The following is a 23,878-nucleotide window of genomic DNA, read 5'->3' on the forward strand; positions in this document are numbered from 1 at the left end:
TGTTGGGCAGCAGGGAAGACTAGGCAGAGAGCCAACACATGTATCATTATTTTATCTCCTTTGAGTCGAAGAAAGATTCCTCATTAAAAAAAAAATCCCTTAAAAGTCACGTAAAATAATAACATAATAGCTGCATAATACTAAACAGTCATAGAAAGCCTTTTTTCCTCCTTCAAGTGCTCTAGACTAAAGCAGATGGGGAGATTTAAAAATGGAGAATTCTCATCCTTTTTTGCCTTCCAGCAAGATCTATTAGCTTCAAAGTAATGGATTAGAGAGAGCAAGGTTAGGGGGCAGATGGGATAGTAGCACCCTGATCTAGATGAAACAGGAGGTTTGCCTGCCGCAGGTATGATGGATTAGGGCCTTTGCATTTGCTCCTAAACCCAACACATCAGCAGCTGCGACAACCTTACCCGTAGGAGCAGTTTTACTGCACTGATGAATCGTCGGAAGGGTAGCGGGAGGAACATCTGAGCTCGATCCATGCATCCAGCTGTCGTACGGAACAATGCCACAGGAAAGAGCACTGCCTTCCAGCCCCCAGGAAGCGGATGCCGCTGTGACACTTCCAGAGATGATGTGAATTGGTGGGGCTGGAGGCGGGGTGGAGGGGTGATGTTATCAATTATTGAGCCTAGCCAGTTGATTAAAGGGAATACCCAGATACCATATTAAGAGCCCTGCGCCCTGTGGGGAGGGAAGACATTGCTCAGCAGCTCAGCAACTGCTTTGCGTGCTAGAAAAAACCAGGTTCATCCCTGACATCTCTAGTTAAAATGCTCAGGTACATAAGAACATAAGAAGAATCATAGAATAGTAGGGTTGGAAGGGGCCTACAAGGCCATTGAGTACAGCCCCTGCTCATTGCAGGAAGCTACCTTAAAGCATCCCTGACAGATGGCTGTCCAGCTGCCTCTTGAAGGCCTCTACTGTGTCATTGGTTCCATTATCATACTGCTTTAACAGTCAGGAAGCCGGAATCTGGCTTCCTGTAACTTGAGCCCATTATTCAGGGTCCTGCATGGATCAGACCAACAGTCCATCTAGTCCAGCACTCTGTTCACACTGTGGTCAACCAGCTCTTGACCAGGGACCCACAAACAGGACACGGTACAACAGCACCCTCCCACCCTGTTCCCCAGCAACTGGTGTACATAGGCTTACTGCCACTGATACCAGCTGTTGGGAAACACCCTTCTCTGCGTGGTGCACTGGAGAGTCACCGCCAGAAGGAAAACACTGACTTGTTATAAGGCAACTTTTTAATGTTCCTGTCATTTCTCTGCATCGACCTAATTGATTTCAGCATTGTCATTCCTCCCGGGATGGGCAGTACAATGCTTCTTACTGATTTATTTATCTTTCTTTTTTTAAAAAAATAGATTTTGTTAATTTTCCAAAACAAAATTAAACAAACCAACAATAAGAGATAGGGGGAAAAGGAGAATGAATCTTTTTTTAAAAAAACAACAACACATACATTGGATTTAAATCTAATTATCGACAGAGGATAATACATTTAACACATGTGTATATTTTCTCTCTACATTACAAAACAAGATACAGGTGGAAACCATAGGTTTTCTTGATCATTCTTCACTGTGACATTATATTTAGTCTCTTTTCCATCAGCTGAGGAAAGGCTTTGAAAAATAGTGCTGTGTATGTCCCCAATTCCTATATAATATAACATCCTGCTGTATTTTATGAAGTTGGATGTTTTGGCTTTCTTGTTCCTTTATTTATTTATTTAGTCTCGCTATTTATAGCAGCTTTCCCCAACCTGCTACTCCCCAGACGTGTTGGACTACAATTCCAAGCATCCTTCAACCAGCATGTCATCAAACACATCTAGAGGGCACCAGGTTGGGAAAGACGGAGTTACAGCCATCACATGTGTCCCTGAAAGAAGCAAAACCCTCATTTACAACCTGAGCACTTTCCTCCAGGAGCCAGAGAGCAATTATACGCTTTCTCTTCCCAGAAATCATTTCCTCCTCACGCACGTGCTTCTTGCATCTCTGCAGGTGCCACATTACCGGCAGGCACACAGCGGTAATCTTAAAAATCTACGATATACCAGCTCCAGTGGCAACCATTTTACACTGCCTTCTTCCGGGCACTGCAGCAGAACTGAGTCTGCCACACACAGAAATCAACTTTTTGTTGTTAAGACTAGTTCTGTGGCTTCCACTCTTCTGGTTGACTTCCGCGTTTTCAGAAGAGTTGCCCTTTTTCATCTCTGTGTGTGGGAATACCTCTGCTGCTTCTTAAAGGATGATGCCACGTCCGTCCCTGACCTAACTACCTACAGTGACAATTTTCCTGGTCATTAAAAAAAAAAGTCATACAAGTATGCTTATTCAGCCTTTTTTATCAAGCTACTTGTTTTGCTTATTCATTTTAGCCCCATCATCACCACAGCTTTGCTACCAGTAGATACTTGCTGATGTACTTTTTGCAAATGGAAAAAAAATGGCCTGGATATCATTTGCAGCAAAGATTTCTCTCATTTGTCTAAAGCAGGGTGTTTTGCCAATAGTTTTGTCAAGAGCCAATGGTTCATTTGTGGATATCCAGAGGCAACGAACACACTGTTGGAGAAGGAAATAAGTTCATTTAGAATTTTTTTTATAATGTTTTTATTAAAGATTTTCATATACTCGACATATCACAAACATTATAATATAATACAGTATAATATAATATAACTCCCTCCCCAAATGAATAATAGTAATCATAATAATCATAATAATAGAAATTAAGAAAACAATGGCGTGAAGTCCTTATTGCATTTTTAAATTCTTGATATTATTGTAACTTTACTATAAATTTATTCTATATTGGAAATTTCGTACCATTTATACAGTCCGTATATCCCTAGCTGTGTTCGGCATATATGTCAACATCTCAGAATCAGTTGTGTGTGAAATGAATTCCCACCATATAGCACTAAATACTAGTGGCTCATCTTTGCCTTGTAGTACTCTTAACTTATGTGTTATTTTTTCACAAACTACAGTAGACCATATGTTCTTATACCATGCCTCTTTGTCAAGATGATCCAAATTTTTCCACTGTTGCACTATTGTTTGTCTCGCAGCTGCTATTAAGAAAGTTACTAATTGTTTGGCTACAATAGGTTCATTTTTATTATAATACAAGGATAATAAAAATAATTCTAGTGTAAAGTGAATATATTCCTTTGTTATCTGTAATAATTCCTGATGCACCATATGCCAAAACTGTTGAACCCGCGGGCATTCCCACCAGAGGTGGTAAAACAGGCTAATGAAACCAGGAAAAGGAAGACAATGCATTCAGAGCATCAAACATACATCCCTTCAGTCACTGAGAAACCGGTACTCTTATCTTAAGATCAGCAAATTAGATAAGAGCAGTGATGAGCAGCTCCATTGGCCTGGCCCATAACACAGTCTTGAGCTATAATGAAGTTCTGAATTGGGAGGGTCCCAGGGAATCATAGTTATTTATTTATTTATTTATTGCATTTCTATACCGCCCAATAGCCGAAGCTCTCTGGGCGGTTCACAAAATTAAGACAATTCAAGTGTAAAACAACAGTATAAAACCATAATATAAAATACAATATAAAAGCACAACCAAGATAAAAACAGCAGCAATGCCAAAATACTAATTTAAAACAGCAAGTTCAAATTAATTTATAGACTGTTAAAATACTCGGAGAATAAAAAGGTCTTCACCTGGCATCTAAAAGAATATAATGTAGGTGCCAAGCGAACCTCCTTAGGGAGCTCATTCCACAGCCAGGGTGCCACAGCAGAGAAGGCCCTCCTCCTGGTAGCCACCTGCCTCACTTCCTTTGGCAGGGGCTCTCAGAGAAGGACCCCTGAGGATGACCTTAGGGTCCGGGCATGTACATAAACTATCCCTTTGATTTCCCCCCCCCCCATTTCTGTACATGGTTGCATAATGTTATACATTCCACATTCTTGTAGACTGGGAAACACCCAGCCTCAAGTACAAATGGCTGGTGAAGTGTAGGTATCACCAATGGTTTAGAGAATGGGAAGTGCTCACTCCAGGGTTTTTTGAGGTGTGTGTGTGCTTGGGATCCTCCCCCAATGAGATTGCTCCTTACTCTCTTTCTCATTATTGCTATCACTTGCTGGTGTAGAATTAGTGAGCAAGCAGGCTGTGACATCTATTGCACCTTCTCGGCATCTTCATTGTCTGGGTCAGAGGCAGGTGAACAAGCAGGTTGCAATGGTGAAGAGGAGGAGCAACTTCAAGGGACTCTTGACAGTGGGACCTTGCTAGGGTGTGGACCCTGAGCAGGTGCCCAACCATGCTTACCTTTGATGTTGGCCCTAAGGATAGGGGGTGCAGGAAGGTCTCTAGTCATCATGGTACCATTCATCAGGAGGACTAAGCAGTGTCCCAGCTGGTCATGTGGACTGGTCTCAGGGCCAGTTCTCACAGATGACTCTGGTGAGGGCCCTCCTACATCAGCAGTTCCCATTTGGCTTAACTAGTGGTACCAACAGGTGATTATGCTCTGATTAGCTCCAGGAACCACCATTTTATTTTCCCACAATGCCCTCAACATAGTTGCAGTCCAGGGAATTAAGGAAAATTAAAATAGCAACTCCACGACTCAGCCGCTTTTTTAAAAGGGCAGCCAAGGACCTGTGGGGCCCATTAGCTGCCCAAGGATGCTATGTGCAGGGATGCCAGAGAAATCAGTCTGGGAGATGGAATTCGACTCGGACCTTCAGACTTGGTTTTGGTTCCCGCTGTAGTGAATTTTGCACATGGGGGGGGGGCTGCAATTCATGCAAATTTCTGAGCAATTTGCACAACTTGTGGCCAAATTTGTACATGTTGTGGCTGGGTTTGTGTAACTTGTGGCTGAATTTCAGTAAATATGGCCATAATTCGCATAGATTTGCATGCAATTTGAGCACATTGCTCAGAAATTTGTACAAATTGCAAAACCTTCAGGGAATAGTCCGCAGCTTGGATCACAGTCACAAAGTGAGTTGTACATGCCGCAGGACTCTGTTGAGCCCCCCCCCCAAAAAAAACTGGATTTTGTAGTGACTGATGGTGATGGTGCCTTGCCTTACTTCCAAATAAGTGTGCATGGGATCAGGCCTCAACTATTGAGATAGAACATTCCTCCTCTGAAGGATAAAAATAGACTATGCAGAACTAGCTACCATTTAACTGATTATAGAATTACCTGGAAAATTGGTGGCAAACCAGCCTATAATAATGTATTTCTAATTATCTCTTTGCAGTGTCAGTAGGTTATGAGTATGAAACTTGTCCTGACTTGATTCTGTGGGAGAAAAGGACTGTAATACTGCAAGGATTTGAGTTGGATGCGTCAAATCTGGGAGGTTGGTCCGTAGACAAACACCACATTTTGAATACACAGAGCGGTAAGTACATTCATTACCAGTGAAACAGACTGGAAAGGGTTGCTGGTTTTTTGTCAAGCTGGAAATTATGAATGGAATTATGAATGTAAACAGTCATTGAAGGAATCATTTATGTGTATTAAGATCTTTAGATACATCAAATAAGTGTGATGACACCTAAATGCACATTTATTTATTTCTATACCTCCCAATAGCCAAAGCTCTCTGGGCGGTTCACAAAAGTTGAACCATCAAATACAATTTAAAGTATAAAACAAACAAATATCGTACAATATGAAAGTACAATATAAAAGCACAACCAGGATAAAACCGAGCAGCAATGCAGAGATTTATACAGATTTAAAATACAGATTTAAAACAACAAAGTTAAAAGACTAAGATGATAAATTGTTGAAATACTGGGGAAATAAAAAGGTCTTCGTGTTGAAAAGAGTATAACGTACGTAGGTGCCAGGCGAACTGCAAAAAAACACACATTCATGTATCAAAACCAGTCAAGGATCTTGGTATATATTGGGAGAAGGTAACAGACATGTAGGACTGTCTTCCTTGTGTGTGTGTGTGTAAATGGCGGTTTGTATGTGTGTATTAATGTGGGTGCATGGGTTTATCTATGTGTGAATGATGTGCTGAGAGAGAGGAGAAAATGGTCCCTGTGTGTTAAGCTTTCAAGCATCTTTGAAGCCACACAAGGAAGGTGTTCTCTTCGTAAATTAGTTTTATTATGAAGATCACATCCAGATCTACAGCGCTTCAGGTTACAGCAGCCAGCATCACAGAGCTAAGCTTTATAGTCATCTTTGCACAACACTAATTAGATTATAAGAAGTCCCCCTTTGATGAATGCTAGGACATCACAATGAGACTGGTGCCTGCTAGCGGTAGAAGAACTGAGTGGTGGTTCCAGACCCACCTTCAGGGATGGTCTTTCCTAGGAACCTCTTTTGAGTGACCAAGCTGTAAGACTGCCTCCTTTCCTGAAGTTGCTCTTCCCTCCTTAGCCCATGATTGATCCTTGGGTCTGTCACACCCAAGTCCTCTGCACTGTAAGATCTGGCATCCCCGTGGTTGATGAGAGGTTTCTGCCTGACTTTGATCCAACTGATTAGCCGGCATCCGGAAAGATGCCTCTCTGCCATTCTCTCTCCTCTATCTCCTGTGACCTTGGCAGCTCATTGTAGATCAGAACAGGAAATCATATATGGGATAATAAAAACCATCAGATATGGTTCCTAAAAGAGAGCAGCATTTGAATTGCCTTTTGCAATAACCCCCTTTGCTGTTTTAGGAGGAAGTGTGTGTGTGTGTGAGAGAGAGAGAGAGATTGGACTACAATTTGGGAGAGTGAGGGGATAGGGTTTGTAGATTTCATTAACCCCCCCTCCTTTCCTTGCCCCCCCCTAATTTGACCATGGGTGGGGGGAGAGAAGTAAAGCCTGTACTCTCAAACTTCATTAGCTGAAAGGTCAAAAATAATTTACCACTTGATCTCTGCTAAAAGCTCAAGAGCTGCTCTCATCAGTTTGAGCCATGGAAAATATATGTTTAAGGTTAATGCTGTGATTCAAGCCTTAAAAAATATCACTGTGTCTTCCAAGCTACGCTGTTCCATACTGATGTGCAGGGAATTGAAAGGAATATATTTTGAGCAACTTTCTCATTTATGGATTTCTTTCTTCCAAAGTTTGAAGCAGTCAATTAAACTAGATAATTTGTTCTGTCTGGACGTAATTGCTAGGTCAAGATGCTGAGAAATGTCAACTGCATTTGCAAAAATAACTACCAGGAATGCCCTTAAAATTCCCCCCACACGGCCAAATGAAACAGCATTTCTCGGCTGCAACTTCATAAACAACTCAGTCGCTATCCCACTTCCCCAAATGCTTTGCTAACATTCTCCATTATAAACATTCATCCATTGATGCACTTACATATGCTCACATACAAACCACTTCCATCAAAATCAGAGCAGAAAATACAAGTTATTTCCGTATGCTATCATTGGTTTATCTTCCCTGAGCAGAAGATTTGACCAGGACTTGGAAGTGACTCTGCTTTGGATCCTTGTTCTGATGTGCAGAGTGCATTCCATCAGGATTCAGGAATAACTGTCACCCTGGCCATGTGAGGTTAGGAAGCAGAGCACTTTTAAATCAAACGTGTTTACTTCTAGAGCATGTTTTCATTTAGCCATTAGGGAGCACCCCCAAATTACAAGCCAACAAGAACTCTGTTGGTGAAAAGGAATGGTTTTCTGTACTGGATTCTCTTACCAAATACAGAAGGTCCTTTCTCTCTGCCTTATCACTTCTTTCCTGTTCTTCTGGCCTCTAAGATCTGCAAAGAAGGCATAGGCTGTAGAAGGTGGGGTTCTGAGAGGAGTAAAATGATAACATTCCTAAAACACTGTGAATTTTCTTCTTCTCTCTCTCTCTCTCTCTCTCTCTCTCTCTCTCTCACACACACACACACACACACAAACACACACACACAGAGAGAGAGAGAGAGAGAGAGAGAATCTACACACACATGCACACCCTTGGGCTAAAGCTGAACGCTAAGTCTCAGTCTGATCTGCCTGCAGAAATTCAAACATCTCCCTTTCATTGGGCATGATAAAAGAATGAATACCATTTTGAAGATAATCTAGTGGATCTAAGGGTTTTCCTCATGTAGCGTTGTCCAGAGGGTGCTTTTAACAACCTACATGATGTGCAGGAGATTAGATCTCTTAGCATTTTTATTTTTAGTGGAAAGCAGCTATTGTGGGGGTGGGGTCCAACCATAGGCCTGCACAAGGGGTGTGCTGGGTGTGTCCAGGCACACCCTAATGTCTCAAGCAATAAGTGTCGAATTGAGGGGGCCATTGAGTGGGGATCCAGAAGGGGAACGGTCCTCTGGGTGTTTCACCGCCGCTGCTCTTGACAGCGCGCCATTGCACCCAGCAGCCAGAGTGAAAAGGAATTGCTTTGCCGGGAGTTTCTCTGCCAGGAGCCACACTTCAAAGAGTCCAGGAGGAGGGGCCTCGAAGGCTTATATCACCTCAAAAGCCCCTCCTCTGGCCAGTGTCACACCAATGCCCCACCTGCAACAGCCCTCCCCAGTCAAGCAAGCGAAACACTGAGTAGGGCATCAGTGTCTACCATGCTTAATAAATAAATGAATAAAAACAAGGTCCTTTAGGATTGAGTATTCAATAAATGTTTGCCTTTTTAAAAAAATCCTTGGATGCACGCCCTAATGAAATGTGCTACACACACCTAGGGGTCCAACACTGACTGAAACAGCAGCACTGGGGGAGAAGGTGATGCGTGAACCTTTTCCCTTGCACTGTTTTCCCAATCTAAATGTGCTGTTATCCCTGCTGGGGAGAAAAATACAGGTACCTTATATTGTACCTCTGCTTGCTTCCTAGCAGGACTAATACCAGCTTTAAAGACAACGTTGGGGGGAGGGATTTTGAATGGGAAAACTAGATGGGGGAGGAACAGGTTCAGGGTTAAATACCCCCTCCCCAAAACCTGCTGTTCTGATCAGAATCAGCAACTGGGGGAGAGGAGTCAGAATGCCACATGACAATCACATTGCACATCTCTTACATTACATCTGTTTTGGCTTTTAGATCACATCCTGGCTTATTTTCCTGGTTTATTAATGGACATTAGACAACAAAGAAGTTAAGGAAGAAGATTAAAAATAATGATTTTATAGATTGAATAACAATGTTTAAAAATATTATATACAGAGCATTCTATCACATGTCCAAAAATACAATCAATCCATCAGACAGATGGAATGCTCAGTAAAGTTGTTTCCACTGGTCAGACGCGTTTCGAGGCAAGGTCTTCCTCAATGGCCTGTGAGCTCTGGAACAAATGCAAACATAAATACTTATCAATCTTTATGGCTTGTTAGCCGACTAGGCCAATCGCAAACAGATAAAATAGTAGCAAAATAACATATTAACATAATAGCATGTCCATACACCATCGCACCGCAATCAGAAGAATACAAGATAATAATATAAAACTGATAGTAGGCTCAATTGCAGTACCAGTACTGGCTCGCATGTAATCTCAGATTAGTAAAATTTGATCCTATATGACAAACAAAAGCTTCCGTACTTCCAGCGCCCGCTGTACAAATTTTGCAGTCCTGAACAATATATAATGATCAGAGCCTAACAATAATATCTGAGTTACAGTTTTAGGTGACATGTGGTTGAACCCGGGAATCAGGGGCTCAAGGTATTGCTTCCTCAGCTCGACATACACTGGACACTCAACTAGAAAGTGTGTCATATCCTCAGTTTTGGGGCAGCCGGCTGGGCAGTCAGCTTTAGCGCGTGGATGGATCCTGTAACGCGCTTTCACCTCCATTAACTGGAGTGAATTTAACCTGCACCGGGTAAATAACTATCTCAACTCATGTGAGGTAACGGAAGTTAAGTATAAAAGAACTTTTCCCAGGGCAGTAATTATACTTTTGTATATCGTATTTGAATGGCTCGCTTTGATGACAGCCAATGATGATTGTATTTCACAATCATACAGTCTTCTTGAGATCTCCTCTTTAGCCCCATCAAACCCTCTTGTAAGGAGATAAACTTGTGAGCAGCCCAATTTGGATACAGAATAGCTCATCTTTTCTGCCCATGAATCTTTCCCCATATCCTCGTGTGTGGCCATAACCAGTGGAGAAACCAACTGGAACAGTATCTTTAGCCAGAAGGAGATTGCTGCTTTTAGAGCTAATGTTTGAATTGAGTGACACGCTGTTTCCTGCCGGACAATATCTTTGGATGTTGATCTGGAGACCCCAAGCGCTCTGGTTAGAAATTTAAAACATAAATACAAACATTTGTAAAGGCCAAGGAAAAGACAAACGCTTGTTACTGTAATTTTTTAGACAAGCAGAACGTTTTTAAAAATAAAATTAATTAGACCTACCAAAGCTGGTTGGAGCCCAGGGCTATTTTTGTAGTTGTTATTGGGACTGACTTTACAGGTTTCAAATAGTAAAGGAAATAAACAAAATCAAGTGTCACTTTCCACTGTGTAGTTCCTGCACAATATTAAGAAAATAAACAGCTCTCTAAGATTATATTTCCTTGTAATCGTTTTATCCCAAGGACAAAGGGGGGAAATATCCCAGAATATTTACCAATCATTCGCAGGAAGCCCATACAAAGTGTCTCCAACAACCTCTGCTCAAACACGGTATTGCCGTATCTTAGCCGAGCACTTCACCTTTTTGTTACAATTATTAATGGACATAACAGGGTACTGTGGCTTGATACCAATCAGGATCTCCACATCAAAAGCAGCACATGATCGGGGAGGGATGAGAGGAGGGGTTAAGAAAGGAGTACTTCCCCCCCCCCAATGCTCCATCCTGGCTTCATAAACCTGGTTTGTAAAGGTTTAAACCTGGTTTATAAAAGGTTTATGAATTGTCCGAACAAGGTCATTGTATCCAGAATTGGCATCAAGGGTAGGCATTGTTGGGTACCTGGTTCCTACCAGGTTCCCATTGACAAGAGGACCTGGGAGTTGCTCCTCTTTTTCACCTTTGCAACCTGTTTGTTCACCTGCCCCTCACCCTGGCCAAGATAATGGCGGTGGGGGTGGTGAGGAGGAGGAGGAGGGGGAGGGGGAGGAGGAGGAGGATTCTCCCTCTTTGCTCACTGACCTATCAACAAAGCAAGTGGTGGCAATGATGAGAATCATAGAGGAGGAGGAGCAATAGCAGCTGATGCCAATGGCCGTTGAGAAGGTAGATTCACTGAGGGGGGCCCACTGAGGGTGTCTTGCCCAAAAGCCTTCCAAAACCTGGAGCCAATACTGAAAGTATTTGGGGAAAGAGTGTAATAAATTATATCCCTGAGAAACATAAGTCGTATGTGAAAGAGAGATTATCTAAGCTACCAAAAATGGAGAAATGTCCACCATATTTTAATACGATGAAGTTCTACTCCATCATACTATGGTGAATGGGTCCACCACCACCATTCTTTTCTATCATTACCTTCCTTGGACCTTCACAAGATGTCAAGCTATCAATCTTACATAAACAAGTAAATATCCATCCCTTTTCAATGTACATAATTCTTTGATGTCAGCGGTACAATAAACTTCACCCTCGTGAGCTGTTTGGTGAAAGCATTGACTAATTGATCACATCGTAAAGTACATTTTTAGATTTTGCACCTTAAAGAACAAAGGTGTTCTTTTTCTTGTTGTTTTTATGAAGACAGAAGGCCTGTATCTTGTTTGTCTTTATGGCACGGTATCAAACAAACGCCACCCCCCTTTTCTTTATTGTCAGCCGTAAACAAAAACTTCGCACATAAGACACATCTTTCAAGTGAAGCAAGGTCTCCACGGCCCTAATTATATATTGCTACTTGTGAGAGAAAGATGAAAGATTGCCTTTACACATTTAGCCACAGACAAAGGCCAACTGCTCCTGTCATTTCAGTAGATTTTTACTGCCTGGGGAGGCAGCGTCTGTGTACATTAACCATCCTGGCACGTTGCCACGTTGGTCTTATAAACCCACCAGAAACTCCAAAGAGAAATAAACATCCTGTCCCTCATTGTCCATAAATAAGTTTTAAAACATGATTTCCATTTTGAATTCTTTGAATTCAACATTAAGAACCATCCGCTATTTATCTTCCAGGGAAATTGATGCTATTGTTTCATCTTTATTTATAAGTTGCAAAAAACCAACCTTGAAAATATGAAGATGCAAACACAACTTCGGAGCTTTGCTACCCTTTTGGGAAAACTAAGGAGATTAAAAGATCCTTTGTTTTCAGCCTTTGATTTTTCAAGAAGAAACTATTTACTATATGCGATTTTCCCAACTTGTCTTTGCCTTGTAGAAGTGGCTATAATATATTCATGAATGTCCCTCACCTGTGCTCACTCTGGGCCTGTTCAGACAGTATTCTAAGCCATGGTTAGACCATTAACCCTTTTGCAGAAAGTGGTTAGTGAGCATGTTTAAACCGTGGTTATGTAGCCACCATGTTTAGGAATGGTTCACACAACACTCTAAGTCATGGTTCACATGATCCACTAAGCCATAACGTTTAGCTCAAAATGCTTAAACATTATGGTTCAATATGTTGTCTGAATAGGGCCAAAGGGCTACTTTTTATAAAAGCACTGCCTGGGTTAACCAAGGATGGGAACGTTTGCTCCCAGTTCCTGCCAGCCCATGTGATGACTGACAGACCTACTGAAAAGTGCAATCTCCTCTTGCCTATGCCTCTACCTGCTGCCAAAGTCAGGTTGTTGCAGGATATTGTCTCAGATAACAAAAGAGAGCCCGTGTTAGACTGGGAGTCAGGAGACCTGGGTTCTAGTCCCCACTGGGCCATGGAAACCCACTGGGTGACTTTGGGCCAGTCACAGGCTCTCAGCCCAACCTACCTCACAGGGTTGTTGTGGTGAGGATAAAATGGAGAGGAGGAGGAGGATTATGTATGCCACCTTGAGTCCCTTGAAAGAAAAAAGGCAGGATATAAATGCAATAATAAAATAAATAAATATTCATGGTTTGAAATTAAGGTGGCCATTTCAGAACCACCCCAAAAAGAGGCCACCCATTTTGCACAAACTTTGCACATGCTAATTTATATGTATAGAAGCCAAGTTAGAAATAATTATTACAGTTGAAATAGGAGCACTCTACATCTCGCCACTGTGTACAAGAAACTGTAACCAGCTAAATAAACAGTTTGGCGTTTTCTCTAGAATAAATGAGGGATTTGGGAATTGTACATCAAAAATATTTTCTTTCTTAATTTTGCCTAGTAGTTGTCTAGTAATAACAAGCCATTCTGATGATTATTTTTAACCATGAGAAAGTGCGTTTTCTAGAGAATCCACTATCCCTTGCTACTTTACTTAGAATGGAAAGTGTTTGAATGAGAAAGGCAGCAATACCCATTCTAAAATTAAAATTTAAAAAAGACATGTTAAAAAGATGTTTCCCAGTTTATTCTCACTCTCATTGGTGAGAGGTGGAAAAATCTCTCTCTGATAACTGTTCTTCCCATGGGAGAAATATTCCATTGGCAGCAATGCTGTTTCCATACACTTTTAATCAGCTTTCATCCTAGTTTGAATATTGAATTTGCATGGCAGCCTACTGCAGGAAAACTCTCTATGTTTGTGTGTGCACGCGCACGTGTGTGTGTGTGTGTGCATTTATATGCTATATGTAAATGGTTTTTATATTACGTTCCAATGTTATATTTTTATGGTTTTTAATGTTTGTCAACTGCCCAGGGAGCTTTGGTTATTGGGTGGTATTGAAATGTAATAACTGAAATGAAATGAAACTAATAAACAAGCATATATGTCCACCTTTTCTTCAAGGTAGACCAGGCTTGGAAGCACCCCCATTATTATTTACACACAGATTACTGTTGCTGCCACCCCTAAATTTTGAATTGTGTAATTGAGATCTGTAGTATATACTTATGGGGAATCATAGAATAGTAGAGTTGGAAAGGGCCATAAGGCCATCAAGTTCAACCCCCTGCTCAGTGCAGGAATCCACCTTAAAGCATCCCTGACAGATGGCTGTCCAGCTGCCTCTTGAAGGCCTCTAGTGTGGGAGAGCCCACGACCTCCCAAGGTCATTGGTTCCATTGCCGTACTGCTATCTTATTTCCACATCAGTTTGTAAACGTTGTTGCTGTTGCTGTTGTGTTTTTAAGCCCACATGAAAATTCAAATGCATTTTCATGAGGATGAAAATTTGTCAGATTTGGGGTATGCAATTTCCCCTACTATACACATTTATGTATGTAGTTGTCTCCAGTGTACACACCGGTACGTGCAACTGTCCCTTATGTATGTTTTGGTATGTTTTGGTATGCATGTTTTGATCAGAGATCTCCATCACAAAATTCAGAGAAGACGATAAAACCCAAAGGATCATTACGTTCTGGGTCCTATATTTGTTCAGGAAGTGCAAATTAGATGGATTCATATTAAATTGTGAATCAAAGGTGCTCCTATATGGACTAACAAGACCTCCCTGTATAGTTTCATTCTGTCATGAAGAGCAGAACACATCTCCTCATGTCTTTGTCCACCAAGAGGATTCTCACAGCAGGAATTTGCATTCTTTCTCTATCAACACCTGTCAAATGAAGGATTAAAGTTGTATGCCTGAAATGGATAAATTCACCAAGGGAGAGTCATAGAATCGAAGAGTTGGAAGGGGCCTATAAGGCCATCAAGTCCAATTCCCTGCCCAATGCATCCCCTTAAAGCATCCCTGACAAATGGCTGTCCAGCTGGATCTTGAATGCCTCTAGTGTGGGAGAGCCCACAACCTCCCTAGGTCATTGTTTCCATTGTTGTACTGCTCTAACAGTCAGGAAGTTTCTTCTCATGTCTAGCTGGAATCTAGTGGAACACACAGGACCCTGGTTAGGCAGAGAGGAGAAACTTTCTAACTAGAGAACCCTGGGTCTTTGCAAAAACTGAATTCATCTTAATACATTGTGTATAGCAAGTTTCCTCAATGTTCAGCGTGAACAGGACCCAGCAAAATACCACAAGCAAGACTGTGCACTTACTGTGTGTTGTGTGTTTTAAACTAGGTATCGTACATAAAGGAAATGGAGAAAACATATTCATCTCCCAGCAGCCGCCAGTGATCTCAACTGTCATGGGCACCGGGCACCAGAGAAGTGTCTCCTGTGCCAACTGCAATGGTCCATCTCACAGCGGTAAACTCTTTGCGCCTGTTGCTATGGCTTCTGGTACTGATGGCAGCATCTATATTGGAGATTTCAATTTTGTTCGGAGGCTCCTTCCTTCAGGAAACTCTATTAGTATCCTAGAACTAAGGTAGGAAACTTTGGAGTGCTTTGAAAAATATTGTGTGGGCAAGCAAACTTGTCAAGAGGGCGGGGGACTCCCAGATCTGCTGGACTGTTGTGTGGCATTTCTTTCAGGGCACTACTAAGGAAGGGATTGGGGGAGCAGAAGGCTTTACTTCTCCTGTGTTTCAGATCCCATGCTGTGATTTCTTAGGAGATCCTCCGTGGTAGAGCACCTGCTTTGCATGCAAAAGACCATGGGATGAGTCTTGAAAGTGCTCAAGGCTTTTCCAGAGTTCAGTTTAAATACTCAAAGAACAAACAACAACAAGACAGTAGGGTATTCATCACCTCATCCTCCCTCTTCCTCAAGGCAAAAATAACATTGTGGGATATCTCAGCAAAAGCAACTTGTACCCCTTGGATGGCTCAGATGTAGCCAAGTCAAACTCTGATCTCTCTCAATTCAAACTTTAAAGTTTTCTTCTCTTCCCCTTCCCCTTCCCCTTCCCCTTCCCCTTCCTCTTCCTCTTCCTCTTCCTCTTCCTCTCTCTCCCTCTCTCTCTTTCTCTCTCTTTCTCTCTCTCTCTCTCTCACACACATACACATACACACACACCTACTTACCTGCTGGTAAGTTGCCTAATCAGGAAAAGATATTGAGTCATTAGCTCCCATTCAGGAAACATCAACTGACTATCCCTGACGATTAGAGAGTGATCAGCCTAGAAAAGGATGTCACCCAACAGCTGTAACATCTGCAATTCTGTCTACTTAGAAAACAGGATAATTTAGGCTGGGCAAGCATGAGTTAGACATTGGACCTAGGACCCCCAAGTTAGTGATCATCCAAAAAGCTGGTTTTCCATTTGATGCACTTTTGCCATCAAGAACTATACAGTAGACAACTTCTCTGTGAGTAGAGATATATGTTTTTTGTAATCTCCATTCCACCTGTGTTTTGTGGGTTCTCAGGTGCCTTTTGTGCCATCGTCTGCCCATCAATGGAATCAGGATTTGTTCAGTTTTCAAATTTCCGCAAATGCACAAATTCCTACAAAATGTGGTTTCTCCCAAAATATGCATTTTCATGCTTTAGCCTATAGGAGAAATGTACATTTTTGGCTGGGCTTTTTTTCCCCCCCCCCATATTTTTATGATGAAATTTGCACAAAATTCCCAAAGGCTAGGAAAACAGCCTGCAAGTTTGCAGACTCCACCCAATAGGGGAAAGGCAGGCCTGCTATGGAATCTGCAGGTCGGATTCATAAAAATTCAAAGTCGTTTGGTTCCATTGCAAATTTCTCTGACATTTGCAATGGAATGTGGGAGAGATCACAATTAATGCACACAAAATAATTTATTTAAGATGATTTAAGTAATTATTTTCATTATTGAAATGTGTGTACAATAACACAATATTTAGTGTAAACATATCTGTAGAAGTTCATCCAACTTTTTTATTGTGTGTGTACATATAGTCAGAGGAGGAAAAGCTGTAGATGTGAAAAGCTAGTGACTGGAAGGCAAGCAGAGGAAGAAAATGGCTAGTAATTTTTACCTGGTTTATAACTTTTGTCCTTTCAATCAAAGGTTTGCCCTACCTTTTGAATAGCAGCTTGGCATATAGCAATGCATTTTACCTGCTCTAAATAAACGTTAAGTATCAGTAGCACTACTGGTATTACTTGTGAATCAACACTAACCATTTTTTTAAAATCATTTTCTTTTTCTTTCTTTCCTTTGTGTGCGGTTCCTGAATTAATCTGCCATTTTAAGGAACAGAGACACAAGACACAGGTAAGAAAAATGTGTTATAGTGATGTGGGATCATGATATCTTCCAAATTCTATGTGATTATGTGGCTTTTTCTATGTGAAAAAATCATATAGAAGGTTTATATTCAAAACTTTACAAGTTTAGCATCTGGGCATCTTCATAACCCAACATTTTAGATTGCCATAAATTAAACATCCTACCTTCAATTTGGGGTCAATCTTTCTAAGAGGTAGTAGATACATTATTAGATAAATATGTCAAAATAAAGATTTGTATGGTTCCTGTTCAAAAGACTACAGTTGGGTGTCTCCACCACCATGCTAGACCTTTTCCCAGAGAAAAGGTCTTAGATCCCCTTTTTCTTCGTTGCTGATCTATCACTTTCAGAATTTGACTCAGAAGCTTAAGAGAATTGACATGAAAATAAATGGCAGAATGCACTGCAAAAAGTCCTGCCCTCCTGACTAGGGTGGCCATATGAAATGGAGGACAGGGCTCCTGTATCTTTAACAGTTGTATTGAAAAGCAAATTTCAGCAGGTGTCATTTGTATATATGGAGAACCTGGCGAAATTTCCTCTTCATCACAACAGTTAAAGCTGCAGGTGCCCTGCCCTCTTTTAAATCTGGTCACTCTAGTATACCTCCTGCAGCTTTAACTACTGTGATAAAGAGGAAATTTCACCAGGTTCTCCATATAAATTGACACCTGCTGAAATTCCGTTTTCTATGCAGCTGTTAGATACAGGAACCCTGTCCTCCTTTTCATATAGTCACCCTACTCTTGACCAGATACAGAAGAAGGCAGGGCTCCGGCAGCTTTAACTGTTGTGATGAAGAGGGAATTTCACCAGGTGCTGGTGAATGCATAACAATAACACCTGCTGAAAATCCCTTTTCTATGCAACTGTTAAAGATACAGGAGCCCAGTCCTCCTTTTCATAGGGTCAACCTAGGTTTAGTTGAGTTCAGCTCCATATTTCTTTTTGCAGTGCATTCTGCCACTTATTTTCATGTCAATTCTCTTAAGTTTCTGATGCTGCCCTAAGAGCTACTCAATAGTTTTTCCACAAAAAAGAACAATATGCCATCTTTGAAGGCCATTATTCCGTCTAGCCCAGTATTATCTACTATGACTTGCTTCAGCTATAGTCACCATTTCAGTTCTCCAATGTACTATCTTGATTTTTGTATTCCTTTATGTATTCCTATTTTTGTATTCCTTTTGTATTTCTTCTCTATATTCACGTTCCTCCACCTTCCGGCATCAACACTCTCTTACAGCATTCTTCATTTTCCTCAGCTCGATCAAATAATGTGACCAGTGCCTGCCCTAAACTAGACTAGACTTGTAACCAGCTCCTGCAAGGTGTGGTGATGTCAATGGATGATAATAGGCACCTTGCAATATCAGTCTCTAATTAGCAAACTCATTATCTCACAAGCTTCTTCTAATCACTCTTTATTATGGAAGTTCAAGATTCTGCCTGACCCTCTATTAGAACTCCCTTGACAACAGTATAAACTTACATACTGACAAAAATATGTGTAATATCACTGAAGAAGAAAAGCAAATTAAAAAGTCTGTTCATAAAACTTATCCCTGTAACTGACAAGAGACTGTCCTTTTTATCTCTAGAATTAATCAGTGTGGCAGGGCAGTCTAATATAATATGTAATTCATTTGATACTACGGATGTCCTGCATAGATGAAATGGTAATGCACCTACAGCACGATCCTGTATATGTCTACTCAGTTGCAGGTCCCATTCAGTTCAATGGGATTTATTTCCCAGTGTGTATAGGATTGCAGCATTACTGGGATGGCATAGATTTGGTACAGGTCTTAAATGGAGCTGCACATTCAATAGATAAGTATAAAAATGTAGCTTGCTCCCATGACTACAAAAGCAGATTAGTGGCAGATTCAGGACAGATAAAAGGACGTTCTTCATCACACAGCACCTAGTTAAACTATGGAACTCACTACCACAAGATGTAGTGATGGCCACCAATTTGGATGGCTTGAAAAGGAGGTTAGATAAAGTCCTGGAGGAGGAGTTATCAATGGCTACTTGTCCTGATAGCTGTATGCTCCCTCCAGTATCAGACGCAGTAAGGTGATGTACACCAGTTGCTTGGGAACATAGCTGTTTTCTCATGTCCTGCTTGTGGGCTCCTAGTTGGCCTTTGTGCAAACAGAATGCTGGACTAGATGGACCCTTGGTCTGATCCAGCATGACTCCTCTTGCATTCTTATAAGTCTTCTCTCCCTGGCTGATATCCTAATGAAGTTTGATCGATTGATTTTCCATGGCAAATATTCATAGAAAAAAGTTCCCATTGAGACCAATAAGAGTGAGTTTGTTTTTTTCCTGAATTAGAATCATGACCGAGGAGGGAAGGTTTATCCCTCCCCTCCCTGGATATTGTGATCCTGATGGAAATTGGGATTGTGGAGGGGATGCTTAGGATTCCATTTTTTAAATCCCTTGATGTGGGCACAAGCTACACAACAAATGTAGTAAGGCCCTTGGTGTGATTCAAAAAGTTGCACTAGCCTGGCAGAGAAGGCTTGTAGGAAGCTGCTTTATGGATTTGGCAGAAATATGAGATTCTCTTGTGTGTATAACCAAAGTTTACTTTAGCTGGGAATACAGTTGCAAAAGAGCTTGTTGCAACTGTTCTTGCAGAAGCTTTTGGTGTGAAGAAAGAAGCCAAGAAGATTTCTTTAGGTCATGCATCTAATCAAAGATTTGTTTGTTTGCTTGTTTGTTTTTGAGAAAGACACTGTGGAGCTGGACGACTCCCAGAAAAGCTCTCAAAAGGCTCAAGGGCACTTGAGTTAATATGTAAAGTTGCCGATCAGCGGAAAGCATCATTTGGCCTTCTTGCTCAAGAGCACGTTTCTTCTTCTTTGTTCCTTGCTAATGAGGGTTCTTTGAGTTGATTGCATGCTTCTTGCAAGCTCATTCCTCTGCAATGAAAGAGCTTTGAATAAAGCCAACTGAGCTTTCTCTGAGCCACTGCAAATCACTCTTGATATGTGCTTGTCTGCTTGTGCGTCTTTCCATAAGGAGGAAGCCCTGCAGCTGTGCCACAAGCCCCTTGAAAGACCGTAAACCCAGAGAATGTGCTATCTTTTCTGACAGTCCATTGCTCCAGATAAGTGTCCCCAAATTGTAAGTAGACATAGTCCTACCTGTTGGAAGTGCAGAAAAGGAACGACTGGTCTTGCCCTATGGCAACTGATTACTGGACAAACCTTAAGAGATGGATTAATACAGTGCCAAGGTTAATTATGGAACTAGAGCCTCTATTTCCTTTTTGTATCTACTAAAAAAAAAGCCATATGTTTAGAGAACTAATAATGTATATAAGAACATAAGAAGAGCCATGCTGGATCAGAACAAGGGTCCATCTAGTCCAGCACTCTGTTCACACAGTGGCCAACCAGCCATCGGCCAGGGACCAACAAGGCAGGACATGGTGCAACAGCACCCTCCCACCCATGTTCCCCAGCGACTGGTGCATACAGGCTTACTGCCTCAGATACTGGAGATAGCACATAACCATCAGTGCTGGTAGACATGGATAGTCTTCTCTTCCAGGAATTTATCCACCCCCCTTTAAAAGCCATCCAAATGGGTGTCCATCACTACATCTTGTGGCAGCGAGTTCCATAGTTTAACTCTGCGCTGTGTGAAGAAGTCCTTCCTTTTATTTGTCCTGGATCTCCCACCAATCAGCTTCATGGGATGACCCCAGGTTCTAGTATTTTGAGAGACAGAGAAAAGTGTCTCCCTATCCACATTTTCCATACCATGCATAATTATGTACATAATTTTGTATATGGTTACCATGGCAAGTCTAATACTTCATGCAAAATATTGATGAACAAATATTTTTCCTGTGTACTGTATGGGCATAAATGGAGACAAACACTTTTTCTAAGCAATGGTTACCTAACAACAAAACCCTGTCATTACTATCTGCGCACTGAGATCAGCTTTGGAAGCCATCCTTTTAGGTGCCCCATCGGAAGTGACTAGAGAGAGGGCCTTCTCAGTTGCAGCACCCTGCCTCTGGAACTCCACCCACCCATTAGCTACCCAAAAAGGCTAATGTAGTGAATCTGATACAAGAAGAGATGGTGAAGAGTCAAGTCTGGTGTTGAACTTATATATTTGTCCCATATGCTGTTTATTAAATGTATAAAGGCCTCTTTCTTGTTTCTTAGAGTTAGCCCCAGACAATGTGAAGACAAGGCAGCATGTTTAGGATCGCAGAAGAACAAAGGAAAAATGCTGTATGGTTATTGGTTTCTTATTTTCTTTTTCTCCTTCTCTGCCTTTTTAGCACAAGCCCGGCTCACAAGTACTACCTGGCTATGGACCCCGTATCAGAATCACTTTACTTGTCAGATACAAATACCAGAAGAGTTTACAAAGTGAAATCTCTCAGTGAAACCAAGGAGTTGGCCAAAAACTATGAGATCGTGGCAGGAACAGGTGATCAGTGCCTTCCGTTTGATCAAAGTCACTGTGGAGATGGAGGACGGGCTTCTGAAGCATCACTTCACAGTCCACGAGGTAGGAGAACGACATGAATTTAAAGAATTATCCTTGTCTGCAGCATTTAAACTACAGAACTAATGTTTTATTTTTAAAAGAAAACTGTGAAAAAATTGAGAAAAATTAATGGTTCAACAAAGGTCAAACAGATCTGAATTGCTAATTTAAAAGAAATTGTTGCAATCTTCCCATTGACCATGAGCCTCGTGTGGTGCAGAGCGGTAAAGCAGCAGTTTCTGCAGCTGAAACTCTCCCCACGGCCTGAGTTCGATCCCAGCGGAAGCTGGTTTCAGGCAGCCAGCTCTGGTCGACTCAGCCTTCCATCCTCCTGAGGTTGGTAAAATGAGTAACCAGTTAGCTGGGGGAAAGGTAATAACGGCCGGGGAAGGCAATGGCAAACCACCCCGCTATAAGGCCTGCCAAGAAAACGTCAGCAAAAGCTGGCATCCCTCCAAGAGTCAGCAATGACTCAGTGCTTGCACAAGAGGTTCCTTTCCTTTCCTTCCCATTAACCTGGTTTGCATGTAACAAAAACCCACAGTATGGGTTGAGTACAGCTTGTTGAATCCTGGGTTGCTGTTACATGTGTACCGTAACTATGGGTTGTTAACCACAAACAAACCGGAAAGTGAACCCATGATTTCTTGTTGGGTTGTAAACTCTGTGTTGTTTTACCTATGGGTTATCATTATATGCAAGCCGAGAACCATGGGTTGTTCATGGGTTGTTTCGCCAGTCTACAGAGGTGGCAGGCAAGAGTGATTTTAAAAACCCAGCCAATACATGCCAATATTACAGCAACTCAAATACATTTAGGATACAGGGAGGGAGCAGGCAAAGGAGGAGGGAAATCAAACAACCCGGTGATTGAAAAAACAACCTGCAATTTGCATGATCGCCTGGCAGACAAATGATGGGTAAACTCTGTAAATAACACCCCATATTCTGGGTGGTTGTTACATGTGAACCAGGTCATTCTAAAATGTTTTCCTTTAGTTATCCAATTGAGATGTCTAAGGTGGGTCATTAAAACCCACAGCTGTCATGATAACCAAGCACTTATTTTTAGAATTAAAGAGGTATATCCTGATAGGCTTCCTCCTCTCTATTAATTCTCCTGCGATGTGGAACTATCTTTCATATGCCACACTCCGAACATTGTTCCATCCTGAGTGCTTTTAAAACTGTCACGCTGATTCCCAGTGTTCACTTGAAACCCCAAGCCTGCTTGTTTGCAGGGCTGTTCAATTGCTTTTAAGATATTTTTAACTGAGGGTAGTTCTTCATGCCTGTGATGGAAGTGGACTCTAGCATGTAAAAGGTTATGCCACAATGAATCCGTTAGGGTTGCATCCGAAAATGGCTTTGCATTGGCGGAAAGCATTTGTGTATGGTAGGACATGCAGCTTTGCTGGTTCCTCTTACACACTACAGTGCCCCATGCCACCCATGAAGCTGTTCCTAAGGGTTGGAGGACTTTTGGGATATTATAGGATATGCACAGAGGGTTACTGTGGGCAAAGGGAGAATTGGGGTAGAAAACAAGTCCTCTAGTTTGCATAAGAGGAAGCAATTTCTGCTAGCGCAAAGCCTCCAATGAATATAACCCTTAGTCTTTGGCTGTGTTCAGGCAACACAATAGACATTGGTGAGTTAATAGCCAACTCCACAGTTGGTTACTGAGGCGGTATTCCCCACACAACATGATTCTAATCAACCATGGTGTGGATTAAGGCCAGCGTCAAGTTGACTATTGGGCAACGGTGTGTTTGATTGACACATCCCCCTCTCCCCCCCCCCGGTCCTCCTGCAGGTATCCCATCAGCCATCGTGAGGTCTGCTGGCTGGACTAGAGTAGCTGCTGCTGCTTTGGTCGCTCTTGCCAGGGGACTCTGTAGTCGCCGAAAATAACCAACTGTGCACAACGAAATAGTCAACGTTGCCTGGCACACAACACGATAACTAACAGATGTTCAAATAAACAACTCTGCACAGCGTTGGTTATTTGGATTGGTTATTTCAGCTGAATAACCAACCTATGGTGTGAGAAAGTCCTGACAAGTGACACAATAACCCACCGTTGGTTGTCGTGTCATCTGAACCTAGTTACCATAAGACTCTTCATTGTTTTTAATCTCCCTATCGAAGTTCAGTGGGAACTACATGTTACTGCTGCCTCTTGACCTCAACCCTAAAACTGCAATGGGATCACAACTTAGACCACCATGGCCTGTTGCTGCT

The 23,878-nt window shown here is 41.8% G+C and overlaps 1 protein-coding gene across 8 annotated transcripts in view; it reads left to right on the forward strand.

Annotated features, from left to right (window-relative positions):
* TENM1 (teneurin transmembrane protein 1) overlaps nucleotides 1-23,878 on the forward strand; it is a 332,266-nt gene that overhangs the window by 217,376 nt on the left and 91,012 nt on the right. For all 8 annotated transcript variants that reach the window (XM_063141817.1, XM_063141823.1, XM_063141820.1 and 5 more), the window contains 4 exons: nucleotides 5,289-5,432; nucleotides 15,064-15,313; nucleotides 17,065-17,085; nucleotides 21,423-21,655. In XM_063141817.1, coding sequence (XP_062997887.1) covers nucleotides 5,289-5,432; nucleotides 15,064-15,313; nucleotides 17,065-17,085; nucleotides 21,423-21,655 — 648 coding nt within the window. The remainder of the gene's footprint in view (nucleotides 1-5,288; nucleotides 5,433-15,063; nucleotides 15,314-17,064; nucleotides 17,086-21,422; nucleotides 21,656-23,878) is intronic.

Source organism: Elgaria multicarinata, chromosome 15, assembly GCF_023053635.1.
Source record: "Elgaria multicarinata webbii isolate HBS135686 ecotype San Diego chromosome 15, rElgMul1.1.pri, whole genome shotgun sequence".
Classification (NCBI taxonomy): Eukaryota; Metazoa; Chordata; class Lepidosauria; order Squamata; family Anguidae; genus Elgaria; species Elgaria multicarinata.